This window comes from Lipophrys pholis (assembly GCF_963383615.2).
Source record: "Lipophrys pholis genome assembly, chromosome: 9".
NCBI lineage: Eukaryota > Metazoa > Chordata > Actinopteri > Blenniiformes > Blenniidae > Lipophrys > Lipophrys pholis.
In genome coordinates, this window is record NC_137639.1 from 4,969,201 (window position 1) to 4,987,328 (window position 18,128).

The 18,128-nt window shown below is 42.1% G+C and overlaps 1 protein-coding gene across 1 annotated transcript; it reads right to left on the minus strand.

Annotated features, from left to right (window-relative positions):
* Positions 1 to 11,617: 11,617 nt before the first annotated feature.
* LOC308115005 (melanocortin receptor 5-like) lies at positions 11,618 to 17,756 on the minus strand. The gene is made up of 4 exons (XM_080472315.1): positions 17,533 to 17,756; positions 17,331 to 17,437; positions 14,801 to 14,989; positions 11,618 to 13,677 (listed from the first exon to the last, which is right to left on the minus strand). Exons 1-4 carry the CDS (start codon positions 17,725 to 17,727, stop codon positions 13,107 to 13,109), a joined length of 1,062 nt encoding a protein of 353 aa, XP_080328441.1. The 5' UTR covers positions 17,728 to 17,756; the 3' UTR covers positions 11,618 to 13,106.
* Between the last annotated feature and the right edge of the window lie 372 nt (positions 17,757 to 18,128).

The window sequence follows — 18,128 nt, forward strand, 5'->3', positions numbered from 1 at the left end:
AACCCAGATCTGCAACCTGGACCGCCAAAGAGGCAACTTTATCACCAAAGAGGCAACTTTACAACCAAAGAGGCAACTTGACCACTTTTCAGCAGATCCACTTCGTCTGGACATTAAAATCGAAGGTAACGCAGCCTGTGTATCCACAATTCTGAAATACAATTAATTTGATGAATCTTTTAGCTGTGTTATGATTTGCAGCCATTTGTAGCTGACTTGCCTATTTGATAGTTTGACTTTGTTGATTTTCCTGTTTTCGCCATCTCAGTTGTTTTACCTTATTAAAGGTTTCTACTTTTGTTTTTCTCGCTACCTTTTTTACTGGTTTGTGGTTGTGGACTTTTCTTTTTAGGTGTCTTCATAACATTTTAAAACACTTGAGTGAGTTTAGCTGTATTCTTTTTTTTTCTTTTAATAATCTTGTAAATCTTCTTAAAAAATGGTTTGGCTCTTTTCAATATAATACCTTAGTTACTTTTAACCTATTTTTTTTTCTAGATTTTTGCCTTATTTGTTTTGAATTTAAAGTTGATTGTTTAAATCTTGGGCTTTCTTTCCAAGCAGATAAACATTACCCAATAAACTCCATGATACAGCTTTCTGTGGTCCATGAAATGTATTTTTTTTTTTTTGTAAATCTGCATCACAAATTAAAGCAAGAAGGCTTTAATAAAAGGCACAACAAGTTTGGGAAAAATAGCTTTGTCAAGATGGCGCTGTGGGAGACGGCTGCCTCTCCAGTCTCGTCAGCTCTCTTAACCTTTTTAATCGCTTTTAATCACTTTTTGCTTCTCTCTACTCTTCTTGCGAAGAGGTTGTGTGACTCCTTATATATCCTATGGATAATTTTAACTCAAACATGAAACCAGGAGCCAGTTTTCTCACTTATTCGAGAGAGGAGCTGCTGGCTCTACGAACAATGGGACGAGCCGGGACACGACACATCATCCCGGCGGAGCTGAGGAGGAAACCCAGCGGCTGCAAGGCTGGGGCAAAGCTAAAGGCTAACCGAGCGGACAACCGGAGGCGCTACAAACCATCGATTCCCTCCGTCATCATGGGGAACGTGAACTCGCTGCCGAACAAGATCGATGAGCTGTCCGCATTGAACAACCAGCGGACCTCCAGGGAGAGCAGCTTGTTCATCTTTACGGAGACATGGCTAAACCACCTCGTACCGGATGCTAACGTGGACCTGCTGCGATTCACCGCTGTGAGAGCCGACAGAGACCGCAAACTACAGTGCAAACAAACGGCAAAACAAGCTGAACATTTAGAAGCTTGCAGTACTTATACATTGCAGGAGAATAACAAAGGAGCTGACAGCAATTTCAAACACCTCCGGCTTCTACACAATACAATGAAATATTTATATAACTTATAACTATAACTGTTGCATTCCGCTTGTGTTTACACCCTGAGAGCACGGCTCTGAGGCGAGTTTGAGGGCAGTGAGGTGACGAGCTGTTGTGTTCTGTCTGCTAAGCTTAAGAAATGCACTTAAATCCAAGTAAAATCTCTTCGTCTTCTTTGACAATTTTAATCTGACATCTGTTTTGGTGGGATGAATTGGAGCCTCCTTTTGCTCCACGGGCCTTGTGTTTTGCCCAGTTTAAAGTGTCAGTCTCTGTGTGAAGTTGCACCCATCAGCCATCCATGTATGAGTAAAGAAATGAAACACGAACCTGACAGTCCTGTGAACAGGGAGTGGAGGACGAGACTCGCTGTGTCCTTGACTTTGCTTTGAGGATATTTCTAGTTATTTCCCAGTGAAAGAAAAGTCAAATACTTATGTTGCTGTTGCTGAAAAGAAAAAAAGATAAATGTATCTTACATATTTCAACAATTCAACCGAGACCTTTATTGTCAATAAAAGTTTTATCAGTTTTGAAAGTCCCCAATGTTTAAACCTTACAACCTTTGGATCATTTCCTACAACCGTCACACTGATATGTGTTCACAGCTGAAAACACTGAGGTTTCCCTCAGCAGTGTGTTTGGGGAGTTCACTATCTGTCAACCTGCAGCTTATCTTCTCTTCTCTGTCTCACACATTCACTCCTGGTGCCTCAGGTCTTCGATGTAATCTCCTCTAATCCTATTTTCACATTTTGCAGAACCTGTTTGCCACACGACATGTTTGATTTTAATATTCACGCTTGTAGTGAGGTTGACAAGATGGGAATCATTTGACAGCAGTCTGGAAGGTTGTGGCCTGAAGGTCCCTGCAGACTCTCATAAGAACCCATAAGAACAAGAAGAAAAGTCCAGCTGTGACGTCAGCCAGCTGCCGAAAAAAAAAAAAAAGCTTTTTCGGCAGGAGAGGTCATACTCCAAGAAGAAGCTGTCGAACTCTCAGGCCACGCCCCCTGATGGCAGGCACATTTCTGTGAAGCGGCGTTTTAACTTTTCTACTGCACAGCTTATTTCTCACTTCAAATGTTTTCAGAAATACATTTTTCTGAACTGTTTCAGTGATAAAAGATAAAGTATGGCCGCCACGTTGGTCTGGTTTTAACAGCAGGAGCTGACAGCTTTCAGTGATGCGTTCAGGGGCATCACGGAACTCCTCCCTCCGACACGTTAACGAGCTGCGGGGCTCGTACAGTGGAGAAGCTACAAGCTAAAGATGATTAAAATATGACTGATACAGTCATTAGTGAGCTGGATCGTGCTTGCGCGGATCGTGCAGTGCTGAAGTTTCAACAGTGCGGCACAGACATACTTCAGGCCGGACGATTGCCCAACCAAATTTCTTCTGTTAGAAGGAGCTGGTGGAAGAAAATGACGTCATTTTGTTCGGCAGCAGGGGCAAAGTGGGACTCATTTTCCGCCCTGGTGTTTTATACCTCAGACCGGCCCACTTTAGATCACCACCTATTTAAATCACGTAATTATAATCTTACATGTGAAGTCTATAGTGCTGTTCTGTAAAGGCTTGTAATTCAGTGTATTTTTCTAAAATATTTCCAATTCATTGCAAGTAGTGGTTGCTTCATAATGAAAATTTAGTTCAACACAAGTGCATCAACATTGTACATCTTTTTTAATGATTCCAGAATCTATATTTCAAATACGTTTTAACAGATATCCAAACTTTAAGAATATAATAAAACCATAAAATATTAGATTCAAAATATAGAATTAAACAATGAACTTTCTTATAACACTATCGTCTGTTTTTCAAAGAAACATGATCGACCCTGGAGCATGAATAAACCCTGAGCAGTGCACTGGTCTCTGCCTCCTTGTTTATGACAATATCATTGTCCACAGACATGAGGATTTCTTCCTCAGTGCTCATGAGCATGAATGCCTCAAGGTTCTTCTGGTCAAAGCGCTCCTGAGTCTGTTTATAATGAAATGTATTGTTGAGAAACTTCTCATATATTGGAAATACTGCTTGATTGTTCACACACTGTTCCATCAGCTCAGCTGTTCCATAGTGACGGGATCAGTCGCCTCATCACCACTGGCTCTGCTTCTCACACAAAATCACTTTTTAAAAATGATCTAAGTTCTGAGCACAAATTTCCCCTTTTTACAAAGTTCAGCTCAGTTTCATTAATGTAGAGCTGAATCATCTAGAATCCCAGGACATTTCTCATATGGAGCCGGTCTCCATCCTACTCTTCATTATATTTAATATAATAATATGATCTATCCTGAGATCAGTCCTGCTTGGTTCTGCTGGATCTGCTTTCTGAGGAACCAAAAGACAATTGTTTCTAACTGTGAGCTGGTTTTTGTTGCATCTGTTTCCAGAACGTTCCTCTTTTTAATTCTAGGCTTCTCTGCTCCACCTTGCTCTTTCTATCCATCTTTCAAACACCACTGACCGAGTGCACGGACGTGTTACATCATCAGGGTGCGTCTGCAAAAAAGAGAAGCTGGTGGTGGCAAACTTTAAATGAAGTTTATGAAAACAAAAAAAAAGAAAAGACGAAGAAGCAGCAAGTGGAGGGAGTTACAGTAGAGGTGGCCCAGGAACAGCGGAAACAGCATGTGATCAACCCAGTGCTGCGACTGAACTCCAGCCCTCGCGATCCAAACATCAGATCGGCCCACTTTGAATTGTCCCGGTCCCCCGGATTAGCCACTCCGGGTCTTTTTGGCAGGACCCCGGAGTGGCGAACTGTCCTCTTGTTCATCCGTCTGGAGTGAGAAGACTCGTCTGCAGCGAGTGAATCTCTCTGTTGAAGTGACTAGAGAATGACTGGTGTCTGCTGTCCTTCCTCTCTCTCTCTCTCTCTCTCTCTCTCTCTCTCTCTCTCTCTCTCTCTCTCTCTCTCTCTCTCTCTCTCTCTCTCTCTCTCTCCTAACTCCAATAGGAACAGCAGATTCCCTCCTCCTCTGATTCTGGTTCTGCAGGTTTCTTCCTGTTAAAAGAGAATTATTCTTTCCACCGTCTCCCGCTGCTCACATGGAATTGTTTTCTTTTGTTTTTTCTCTGTATAATTGTGTTGTGTTTGGCGTTATAGAAATAAAAATTGAATTGACTCGAATTGTACCATCGGCTTTTATTCAGACACGCATAAATAAAAATATTTATCTGAAGACACATAACGGCAGGAGCTAACATTGAAATGTCTTGACAGGTTGAGACGAAACGCGCCTCGCTTGCACGTTACACGTTAGCATGCATTTAGCAGTACGAACACGGGCCGAGCTTCGGCCCGGAGTCACGTCACATGCTGCCGCCATTTCTGTGGGAACAAGAACTGAGCACTTCACAGTCAAAAACAATGAGTCCGTTTGCATGAGAGCACGGACATGTACTGTATGTGGTGTGGCGCTCCGCTTCACGAACACAATCTCTATTGACACCGAGGATACACAACCGTTGGCTCGCACAAAACGTGTCTGTGTCTTCGTCCACTTTTTGTTTTTGATCTCACGATTACAAATATACAGCAAATAGTACACGGAACAGATAGAAAAACCTCCATTTAACACAGTTTTCTTCATGTTTGCATCAGCTGGGATTTAGTGTTACAGATCTGCTTGAGCACACGAACGGTACAAATGCTTCATTCATCTCTTCTGGAAATACATATTCATACTGAAAAAAGTAGTTTTTATTTCAAACCCATGATCGTAGCGGAGATGTGTCTGGATCCGTGCTGGAAAAATACAGTCATATGAGCGAATGGCTGCGTGTGTTGATATGAATCTGTCAAGTTTGTCAGCTGAGGAGGTAGACACCACCGACACACTTACTGAGACGCAGTCAAGCCGTTTGTACATTCCGTGAAGAGATCACGATTTTTTCAGTGAATCAGACAAGAGACAAAGGAAAGAGTGTGGATATTGAACCACCACTTTCTCTGGTTGAGATGATTCAGTCCGTCTCACGCAACAGGAGAAAAATACTCAGGTAATAAAAGCTTCTTTTATCGTCCAAACAAAGCAATTTCTTCTGGTAGGAGTGCTCATACACTTGTTTTTCAGCTCATGGTTGTAGTTTGAGGGAAGCTTTATAAGTTAAAGACAAATGAACTGTCAAGGTTCTTTTTGTGCTTGTTGGGATCCAATCACTCCTTGGTAAACACAAACACACCAACAAGAGGACGATAGCGTGAAAGTGGCCGAACGCTCGAAAAAAATAATTAAATTGTGTAATTTATTTAAATGAGCATGCAAATCAGGATGTTCTATACAGGATCTGAGTTTATCTGGGATTACGAAACGATGGAACTAATTCAGCAGGTGTCCTAAAAATGGCAACACTTTCCAAGTGTAATTGTTATTAACGCTATAGAAAAGAGGAGGAGTGTGAAGATTTTAAGAAAAAAAAAAGAAAATCAATGTTCTTCAGTGGGTGGGACAGAGAAGACATCAGCTCTCGCTGCTCATTGGAAACCGATGAGCTGCGTCCAACTCATAGTCTAAAACTCGTTTAATGCAGCAACACAGTCGCTAATTCTGCAACGCTGCTCATCAGAGGTGATAAAACACGGACCAGAGGAGGGAAATCCTAGAATGCTGATGTTTGATTGTCTTTATTGCTTTTGTTATATTGTTGCTGTTTGATTAAATCACATTCATCTTTACACATTCAAGGATCAGCAACATCTTCGCCTGGGATGCACTGGTACCACTTATTGAAAGTACAAGAATGAGTACGAGTACTTTGACTTCATTTCATGGAATAGGCTGGGCAATGTCAAGCTACAACAATTGCGGCAGTATGTGTTTACTTATTTTATTCAAATGTATTGCACCTTTTGTCTTCCTGTTTCTTATCAGTTCATGTTTGTGAGTATTTAGCTTAAAAAAAAAAATAGTAGGAGTTTCAAAACAGCTGATTGAGCTCATTAAACCTCCAAAATGATTCACAAATGAATCTATCACCTCTAAAGTCTCCTTAGTCTATTTACTTTAGGATTTATTTATGATTAGTTGAATTAGCTTGTGTGAGGGCTTTATTTGGTGATAAATTGAAACATTCTTTTCTCCTCTGGTCATGTGCAGCACTTTAAACTGCAAAGTCGCTCTGAAAGATCGGCTGCTGGGCAACAAAAATAGAGTAAGACAGCAGGTTTTTTTGCACTACAGGGAGCCACTGCAGACAGAATGAATCGCCATGTGCAGCTCGAGATGTTCCTCCTTCTCTGAGGGTTCTCTGAGAGTTGATTGAATCTCATTACGTCAGACTCACCAGGTTAATAACAATAAAACTTAACTCTTGAGGGTTTTTAATGGTAATGGGGTCCATAGCTGAGAGAATGATTGCTGCAGCCTTCACCCTGATGTGCATCAAACAAACAAGCAACCGTTTGGAAAGCCGTCCGGCTTCCAAACAAACTGATGTGGTACGATTGAAGTCAGAATGCAGCATCACACCAGGGGCGAAGAAGAAAGGACCGAGCTCAAGACGTGACGAGCTTCAGAAGTGTTGCATCCCCGCAGCCGGTTTTTTCATTGGTGGAGCTGCTTCTGCTGCTTTGACTTCTTTATCATATGAGCCGGTACGAATACCACCTTTGATGATCAGTACCTTCAACTCAGCGCAGAGAAAAGATGTGGACATTCGTCCAAGATTAGGCCAGACTTTGTAGAATTCTGGTCCAAAACAGAGACCAAACACTTTTACCAGGACTTAGGTTAACATGGATAACTTCACTTTCTTAACTTTAACTTGAATACAAACAGGGCTCTTCTTTGCTTCCCAAAAAACCCAAAACAGTCTTGAGTTTTCTCTGAGCAGCATCAGCGGTATGATTTTCTCCACTGTTACTGTCGATTTTACTCCAGCATCATAATTGCTCCTCCTACTTCGAGCACAACTAAAAACCAGCCCTGAGATATCACAAATGAACTTATTCTACAACAATGATCTGAAGACGAATGTACTAAATGGGATGACGTAGTTTCCTCTAACATTGGCCACATGCGGGCACCGCAGGGCTTTGTACTGGTCCTCTTTAATTTTTTTATTGGTATCAATAATGTTGGTTTAAGGTCCGGTTTACACGACAATGTTTTCAAGTGCAAACGCGAAGCTTTCGTTGTGTTTTGGGCGTCCGTTTACACAACAACGGTGGAAATGGCTTCCAAGGTGGAACTTTTTGAAAACGCTCCAACTCCATCTTTGTGTAACCAGGAAAAATACAACTTGCTACTGCTCATGCGCACCACAGCCATAATAAATAGCTGTTGTGCACATGCTCAGTAGTATAAACAATACCAACAATGTTTACCTTCAGAGTGAATCATCAATCCCAGTCCATATTCTCCTGGGACTTTGCAGTTCTATATGTGTGCGTGGTTTAATCATAGAAAACAAACAACAGCACCAACTTGTGGCCTGACATGCCAACTATACATTGTTTTCAGTGTTTCACCCTTTTCCATGCAACTGACATCGTTTTCAAAACGTTGCTGTGTAAACGCAAAACTTTTCATGAACCAAAATGATGCGCTTTCATTTCAAACATTGTCATGTAAACGGAGTCTGAATGTGTCAGATTTGAACGGTTTTGCAGATGACACTATTATTTATTGTTTCCTCACCTTGGAGCCGTGTGTGAAAATGTGAAAAGTTTGAAGGATAGTTTTCACTCTCGAAACAGGAAGATAAAGCAGCTTGTGTGTGTAAATAAACCTGCTTGGTTTCTAGCTGAGCTGGACCACAGAGAGCCGTTCGACATCAATGCCTCTGCTCAACGTGTCTGCTTTACAAACCGCATCCCGTTCTCCTCTGGGGGTGATTACTAATAGTGAATTGCTGACGCTCGGCCGGGCTACACGCTGGTTTAGTGGTTAGCATTCTCGCCTCATTGAGAAAAGGTCCCTGTTTTAAATTACAGCTCGGAGGCGTTTCTGTGCATGAATGGGTTTTTCTCCAGGTAGTCCAACTTCCTCCAGCAGCCCAAAAACTTCCTCAAAACTGAAAACTTTGAGGTTAGTTGGTGACTCGTTGATGAATTAATGTGAGCGTGTGTGGTTGTCTGTCTACTTGATCCCACAAGGTGTGACTGTCTTCTTCATAAGTGGCTTCTAACTTAATATTATTAAAAAAATTTTGTCCTTCGTTTTTTTAACGGAGGATTTAGGAACGGTTTTCTAATTGTTGCTGTTGAGTTCTTCCCTGAAAAGAAGGAGTGTTTTGATCTAAACGAGGCTTTCCTGGTTCAATAAAGATGATAAATAAACCATCTTCAACTGATTACAGCCCTGGTTTACGCTCATGCTGCTTCTTTTTCTCTCCACATAATGTTCAGACTGGAAGTGCTCACTGTGAGGTAAATTTAAATGCGTAGCGCGAATCAGTCACGGTTGGGAGTCCAACATCACTGGAAGATTAAAATCCATCCTTCACACATTGAAGTTACGTTTTTTTTTTCTTATTTTTAATTCACTCGGTTGCTTTGTTGTACATATTTTCCTTTTATGGAAAATATGGTGAAGTGGAGTCGCTTGAATGAAAGCCATCGCAGCTGAAATTCAGATTTCTCGTTCTGGTTTTCTCTTGGTGCTTGTAGCTTAATCTTCAATTTTATCTTGTGGCTGCATCATCAGCGGGTGAGTTCCTGTTAGTCGTCTACATGTGGACGTTCTTTGGCCGTCACCAGGCAGATCACAGTCCAGTCATCTGCAGCCGACAGGAACTACTGTACCTTTAATAACATTATCAAACTTTGCACTGGAATAAAGCTTTTTTCAAGTCAATAATGAATTTGATGCATTAAAATTGATTTTGTCCTCAAAAATTCATTCAGAATCACAAAGTACAGACACGTGTTCCACAGTTTCTAAATGTCAGCGAATTGTTGGTAACCAAGCGAACAAACTGGGCCCGGTTGTTCGAAACTCGGCCATCGTTTAACCGGGTCTTAAATACATTTAACCGACCGTTCACTTTAACAGCACTGTTATCTTGTTGTTCAAAACTCGGTTAACTTTAACCGGGTGTTATCTTGGCGTTAAAGTTAACGCACCTCTACTAACTTTTTAACAGCGTGGTTAAACTCTCACCATGGCGTTCACTGGCAGCCCTGCGTTCACGATAAGGTGGACCGTGGACTTTACTTTGATATAAGTCAATACTGTAATGAAGAGTTACGCCTTTATGGAGCCCCGGAGTGGCCATAGGAAATATATATATATATATCAATAATGATATATATGTATATATATATATATATATATATATATAACGCTTGGAAATTAGATAATAATATTTTAACCTCAAATTAATAACTGGAGACACCGAGTTACTATCTTGTTCCCTCGTATTATATTTTTTCACTAAAGCCGCTTCCGTCCCGTCATATTTGCCGTTATGGAGCTTTGAGATCAAATGATACGGAGCACATTAGATATTGGTGTTTTCTAACTAAAGCATGTGAAATACAGATGTGTTAAACTCACCTTGATCTAAAAAGAGAGGATCTAATTCTCAGCAGCTCTGAATCACGTATTCTCTCTTTACCATAAATAAATGAGCTTGGGGCTTATTTTTCAACATTTGGGCATTACATCGGGAATTTCTGCTCCTTTCACTTTATTTCAGGACGTGTCTGAATCAAATTCTTCAACATCGGAGAGGAATGGAGGTGTAGAATGATAGAACGCTGCTCTACAGCCGTTTCCAATAGCAACCTACGTAAACACACACTGATTAAAGTTTTCCTTTATATGAAGCCATTTTATGTCTAAAAAACTCCAAGCTTTCATTTACAGAAGTATGTAGTTTGTTTAGTAGTTACTGATGAACCAAAAGTATTGCTTCATTATAAAGAAGTTCTGTGGAGCGTCTCATGGCGGAGCAACGCAGCCTCATACAGACCTCTCCCTTCGTGAATCTCGTGGCCTGAGATTAAATAATCTCGTTCCCTCGCTTTAATAATTTGAGGTAACGACTTATTATCTCGTTCCCAAGCGTTATTATTATTTTTCTCTAAGGCCACTAAGTCCATTCTCTATATCGCCCTCTCTGGTCAAAATTAAAAAGAGATGAGGCAACATGAAGCCTCGTCTGATCATCCAGCTCAGTTTTCATGTTCCACTTTAATATCCTGGCAGCAGCGTAGTTTCTCATGTTTTATGGGAGTTTTAAAGATGAGATAAAAACACTGCGCTGCCTCCACCACAATGTTTAAGACAAAACACGGAAGCACGGAGACTTGAAAGTGGGCGGAGCCTTGGGCGGAGCGCCGTCAGGGACGCTAACCACTGTTGTTAACCTCACTGTTAACTTTGACGGCAACGTTGACTAACGGGATGATTAACCAGGTTTTAAACAAAGCATATTTAACAGTCGGTTAGCGGGTTAAGGAATTAACCTGCGTTTAGGGCTTAACCAGTGGTTAAAATAACCAAGTTTTGAACAACTGGGCCCTGGTGAGTTTTTAATATCTGTTGAATCTACCAACATTCCAACAAAAAGTAAAGCACAGAACAAAAAGCATAAATATCCAAAGCTTTTCAGGAACATTTTACACTGAATGTTTGAGGATGAGGCCAGTTGCTAGGCTTTGACTTTATTACATAAACTCATTTGTATAAGTTGCTTAAAAGTCAGAGTGACAAGTTCATTCTTGGAAACGTAACCGAGTTACTTCACCTGCATCGGCAACATAAAAAATATCCAGTAACTTATATAAACATCTTTTGCAAAAGAGATTCATTGTGGAGAAAAATTCTCCATGATCTGGAAATTAGCAGCTCTCGATTTATGAAGTAACTGTAACTAGAAGAAGCAGCAAAGAAAGAAAAACTGAGATTAACTACGAACACGCAGAAAATTCTTGTGGGTGTAAGTTGATGCTTATTTAGAAATACAACTGGGAATGTGCTTAATGTTGGTTAATGTGTTTCATGCTTTAGAGTTCTTCTTCAGTTTCTTCAAATAATGTTAGTGTGATTCTAACCTTTAGCATCACAAGTCAGGTAATCAGCTTAAATATCAATATATTGTGGTTTTCTTTACTAATTATAATCAATGCAATCTTAATGGATAATCACGCTCTTCAATCAGAAGCAGTGATTTCTACCAGAGTTTCTACTAAATAACTCCTGACTAATTTTTGTGCAGAAAAAAACTTCTATGTTGATGATTTGGTGGAATATTGAGAAAATAAATCTATGTCTAATTTTCCTTCTTGTTTTATCGAATATTACTGAACGATATCGACTTTTCTTTATCATTAGAAGTGATTCAGGTTCTTATTTGACTCAAGTCTGACCTATTTCATTTTAAACCTCATTTCTTTTTCTTCTTTTGATTCGAACTTACTGCTGGCCCCAGAGCTGTTTATTTCAGACGAATAAAAATCGCTGTACGAGCGGAAAAAAGCTGAATAAGACTTTAAATCGGGATCAAGCTGGGATGAAAGGAGAGCTGGTTGAGTGGGGCTAAATTCATCCACTTTGAGCTAATTCTTTATATGTGTGGTCTGGAAAAGTCATTTTTTTCTTTCCTGAAACACCTAAAGCCATCTATCTCCCATAACCTGCTGTGTGCCCACACATCTCGGCTAATTAGTCACTCATTATCTAAACAGCGTCATCAGACGAGAGAAATCCTCAGTAACAAGAGAGAAACCTCATGTCAGGATATCTAATATTGTCTGCTCAACCCTGTGGTGTCGTTCGCGACCAGCAGGTTGAGCAGAAAAGGTTTAAGAGGAAACAGGTGTTCAGACCAAGACGAGGTTTTTGCACTTGACATTTGTGAGACGGACAAGAAACGCACAGGAATGCTAATGTTGCTCCGTCAGGTCTTGGAGGCGGTTGTGTCTTCCTCCCGTCGTCCCCCAGGTGACGGCGAATTGAATAGCGGGCGCTTAAGCGTGGGGGAAACGCAGCCCTCGCCAGAGCTCTTTGTCTTTTGACAGCGCCAGGTGTTTTATCAGAGCAGAGCAGAGCGGCGCTGTCGTCAAGGGAAGCTGTGAAGACAGACACGGACTTTCTCAGCCTTCCCCGGACACACACTTTGATCCGTAATCATCACTTCTCTTCTAATTAGTCTCCTTCTAATGTTGCAGCCGCGGCTGACGGAGCGGCGAGGGGTCACATGAATGTGCAGAAGTAAAAACAAGCTGCTACAACTCCCCTCCACAGCCGCTGACTTCACCTCCCTGCTGCTTATTCCTGTGTGCAGCGTTAATTTCCATTGACGTGGGCATCCCGGGCTTTGAAGCGAAGCCTTCCCGGAGTTGCAAACATGTATAATTAATTGCAAGTGTATGAGCACTCCTACAACCTTTAAGGTCCACTAATGAGCATTGTGAAAAGAAAATATCTTGTCCGTCCCTCCATTCAGTCGGCATATTCCAGTTGTAAAGAATAATCATCTCATGGTCCGAAAAAAAAAAGAAAAGGCTTCGCACAAAAGAAATGGGAGAGGGATTGAAAAGAGACGCATAAACAGTTTTTGGTGATGCACTTTCCAATGATTCATAACTTCAGATGGTCCAAGGTGGGCGTTCACATAATGCAACTAATAAATAAGCCTCTTTATGTACACCGTGGATCCACTCGCAGCTCCTCCAGCTTCTGCAGAGCACAATGGATTTGTTTGATGTCGCACTGGCTAAAAAACCGCAGTGTCCTTTTCCATGGTCCAGTTTGAGTCCGTTGGCCGTCCTCGTCCAAGACTCAGTACTTACCGGTCAGAGCGCAGATGTTGTTGCAGGCGTTCCTCAGGCTGTAGCAGCAGATGATCTCCTTAAAAGTCTTCCTCATCTCCTGACTCCTGAAGGCGTAGATGAGCGGATCGATCACCGAGTTGCACATGATGAGGATGAGGTACATGTTGAAGTGCGACATGAAGCAGACGCAGTAGAGGTTCCTCGGGCAGGAGATCATCAGGATGAGGTGCAGGAAGAAGGGCGCCCAGCAGACGATGAAGATCCCCAGGAGGATGGTGAGCGTGATGGCGCCCTTCATGCTGGCCCGCTGGTGGATGGAGTTGTAGCCGGGCAGGGCGGCGATGCGCTTGACGTGCGAGCGGGCCAGCATGAACATGTGGCTGTAGAGCGAGGCCATGATGAGCAGCATGGCGAAGAACATGGAGATCAGGCAGATGATGACGGGGGTGGTGTCGGAGTAGATGATGAAGACGATCCCACAGCCGGTGCAGAAGGTCCAGATCCCCCCGATGATGCAGCCGGCTCTCCTCACCGTCATGATGTTGTGGTACCTCAGAGCGTAGAAGATGGTCACGTACCTGTAAGGCGATAACACGTATTGATCTGTGACCATGAACACGCCACAAACCGATGGAGGAATCGCTGGAGTGACGGAGGTGGAGGAAATGAATCGCTGTGATTCCAGTATTTATTTAAGCGAGTTTTATGAACGAGGTTCAACCAACACTTCCTCAATCTACCTTGAATTTAACTTCTGAATTGGATTTCTTTCGAATCCGAGGATGACCTGTGCTTCAGAGGAAATGAGAAACTTCACACCGACCCCATCACCCCTCGCCCCACCCTCCTTTCCTCACCATTCGCCTGGAAATCTTTTAAAACCTGGAAGAAATTCTCTTTTTCATGTCCCCCAGAAGCCATTTGGGAGATGTTGCTTTGGATGACATCATCTGAAATGGATCATGGTTACTGTGATTAAAAATGAAAATAAAAAATCAAGCCCTTTTTGATTATTGCATTAACAACAGTATCATTATCGAGATTAATATTTTATTTATAGTTTTAGCACATTTGCAATAATGTTTAGGCAAGTACTATCAATCATCTCTCTCTCTCTCTCTCTCTCTCTCTCTCTCTCTCTCTCTCTCTCTCTCTCTATATATATATATATATACATATATATATATATATGTATATATATGAGAGAGAGAGAGAGAGATTGAGAATCAAACTCAAAAGGATTTCAGTTATTCTTATTATGTTAAATATAATTTGTAATAATTGTGAAAGTTTTTTTATGTGTTTGTTCACGTCCTATAACAATGGGAACATTTTGATTTATGTTTCTACTTTATTAAGTTTTATTATTGTATAGTTAGTTTTAGTTTATATTACTTCTACGGGTCCAGTCTGATTAATGTCACATTTCCTGATTGTATTTTGTGTATTTGGCCGCTGTGCTGAAAGGACTAAAGACTAGGCTAAAGAGAATGTGAAGATGGTTGCCTTGTGTCTCAATCACACTCCAGTTTGTCAGCGCCGTCCAAAGCTCACTTAAACCACTAAACATTGTCATTCATTTGGAACCGAATGAGACAATTAAACTATTCGAGAACAGCTGACAGAGCTGCCCCAGGAGAAAACAAGCCACATCGATTAGAGCTCATTTCCACTAGTGAGAGCATATTGATCCGCGCTCACCTGTCCACGGCGATGGCCAGCAGGCTGCACATGGACGCCACCACCGAAATGCAGATCATGGAATCAAAGACGTTGTCCATCTGTCTGATGAAGTGGTCCTCCACCACCAGCTGCCGGTTGTTGAGGAGATAAATGATGATGGTCTCCCAGGCGTTGGACACACTCACCAGCATGTCTGCCACCGCCAGGCTGCAACCAGCAGATAAATCACGATCATTCATCCTCCCCCCCCCTACATCGAATCCCGCTGCTTTTAATGAGCGCTGCCACGTTAACATCGGAGCGGGGAAACCGTGTCATTGATTTGACCGATGCTGGAGTCAGTTTATTCACGCTCTAATCCTGAACAATCCAGAGGAGACACACTGACAGCCGCTGTCCCCCGGGAGCACTGGCAGACTCAGCGACGCCGTCGTCGTCCCGGCTATAGAAACTATAGCCAGAAACATCAAAAACAGTCAAACCGCTCGATTTGGGAACACTTCCTTTCTTGTGTTAAAACGTCCAGAATGACTGTTTTGGCATTAATCCTCACGTTTTATTTCTTCTTTGATTGAGCTGCACGGTCTGACCCAACTCTACTTCTCCGTGATCAGTTTTTACGGAGCTAAAAATGTGTTCTTTATTCGGCCTTACTCTTCACTTAATCTTCTGAGAGCGATTTACTTAGGCCAACGACAGCGTCACAAGTGAAAACGCATCGTTTTTACATTTTCATTTCAGGTAAGCTTCACGTTTACACGCCGGTAAAGTTTTGAAAACGATGTCCGTTCCCACCGAAATGACAGAAATGCTGAAAACCATGTAGTACGCATGCCAGGCCATGGGTTGGTTTATTTGTAAAAGAAAACAACCAAACAGCGCCAACTCATGGCCTGGCATGGTAACTACTTAGTTTTTTTCAGTGTTTCTGCTGGTTTCCGTAGAAACAGACATCATTTTCAAAATGTTGACGTGTAAACGCAAACCTTTTCAGACACAAAAATTAAGCGATTTCACTTGAAATATCCAGAAGAGGGAAGATTTAGACGTCTTGATTATAATTGCACTTTGTCATTGACGAGACGCTGAACCCGGACCAGCAGCCCGACGGCCGGTTTGAGCAACGCTATTGATTTGCTAATGTGGAAAAGCATAATCCAGCCGTTTAAACAGGCAGTGGTGGCCTCGTGATTAGAGAAGTAATAGGTTGGACGTTCATCCATTGCTCTCCATCGGTACTTGGTCATCACAAACATCCCCTTTATGCTTTTATTGGTCAAGTCATCCAAAAATACTTTATTTGGACCAAAGTAATGACCTCAGTGCTTCCATAGAGATTCAGTCTGGTGTCGGCAGCCAGTAGACGTCCATCTTTGTCTCATTAGATAAAATGTTGAATCTCATCAAAGCGACAGGAGCTGGCGGCGAGTCGCTCACATGGACGGCGAGCTGAAAGCCTCTTCTGTCTGAAGGTACCGCGGCCATCAGCTGAGCCTCTTTCGCTCCGGATTTTTAGACTTTTCAGATTCAATCATCCCACTCAGAGGGAGTCAGGTCAAAGCGTAGTCACAGGCACTCCAGGTTCAATCTCAATCAAAAGCTCAAATTTCTGGCCTTTTATTCAAATTCGCCCACCCATCAAATTCAGGCTCAAGCTTGGTCTTTGGCTTTTTCTCTGCCGTCATTCTGAGCAGGATACAAGATTATACGACAGATTATTTCATAACTCCAGGCTTGCAGCCATCCCAGTCGCCTCCTGCAATCACCTCCATTGATCTCTGTCAGTTCAAGGATTTATTTGTTTCCTCGGGGAGCAGAGATTTAGTGACATTTATCTCAATGAAAACAATAAGCACATTCAATGCCGGTGTTTATTGAAGCGTCTCCCGTCGACTTCAGCGTGAACAGTTTTATGTCATCTGTGTGTTTAAGAATGAGTTATATTTTACACCTTCAGGGGAGTAAAATCCTCACTGCTTTTTCCTTCAAAGGTGTTTTCACTCCATTATGCTGCAGCTCCTAATGTCACGAAACCCAAGCTTATTAGTTTCTTGAATTCTGCTTTTGTTCCGGTGATTCACAGCCGCTTCAATAAGAGTCACATTAACTGAAAGTAGGGACGCAGACATGCCCACCACTCCTTCCTTCCAAAAATTATTATTAATAAATATTCATAATTGATCAGCTGTTTTCCATCTTGTTTTGGCTTCGTAGTGTTCCTTCTGTTTTTAATATGTTGCCGCTGGTAACACACGGTCATTATGTCTGTAACACAGCGATAAACCACAGATCATCTCTGCCTCTGAAAGACCTTGGATGTTATTTTCATTCCTCATTATATCGCTGTGGACCAGATAATCTCATAATCAGTTGTAAAAGATTCCACCAACTCCTTCAAGTTTTGTTTATGAGACTAATGTGTGCCTCACTCAAGTGAACCTCCTTAAACACAATAACAATGTGTATCTGAATGTACTATGTCATATTTGGCCATTTTGGGAGTGCGACAGTTTTCTGGGTGTGCCGTCGTGTTTTGGTTGATACTGACCTGCACACAAAGAAGTACATGGGCGAATGGAGGTTCTTGTTCTTCACGATGGCTGTGATGACCAGAATGTTCTCCAGCAAAGAGATGATGCCCAGGATCAGAAAGACCTGACAGGAAGAAGAGAGGACGGATGCTTCAGAGTGGAGGCGGGGACCAGTGTTACCAGGTACCGTCATGGCGTCGCCAGACGTTCTGCACGGACCTCCACGGCGATGTGCACTTGTTCGCATGCTGCAGGCTTGGAGGTGCCGGTCCGGTCTGGAAGCAGTGGGGGGGCCTGGGTGTAGTTCTGGTGGTAGGAGTAGGACCAGGTGAAGTTGCCCAGCAGGGCCTCCTCCTGGTAGGAGGACTCATCGGACACGTTCATCATCCCGGCGGTGCTTCTGCTCCAGATCATTGCAGCTCCGGTCTGGAAGGCATCTTGTACTCAGGCTGGAACCAGAACACGATAAATCATCATCAGGTCACACTGGCTGGAAGTTAACCTCATCAGTTCTTCACATTTATTTCATCAAGTTGATAATCAGCTCAGCATTTAAACTTTACCAAACGTGTCAAACTCTTGCTACTTGAGTCAGTTGGCGACGTGGTCGAGTCTTGGGAGACTATTATGTAATAACTCCACAAAACAAAAGATTTTCACTTCATTATGTAACAACATTAGAAACCCAGAACACATTTTCTTTTCATTCTAAATTTAATGTTGCAATTACAAAACTTTAACCATCTGAATGTTCCTGAGAGACAAAGAATATGACAGAATGTGTATGTTGTGTTAACTGACTGTATAGGTTTTAC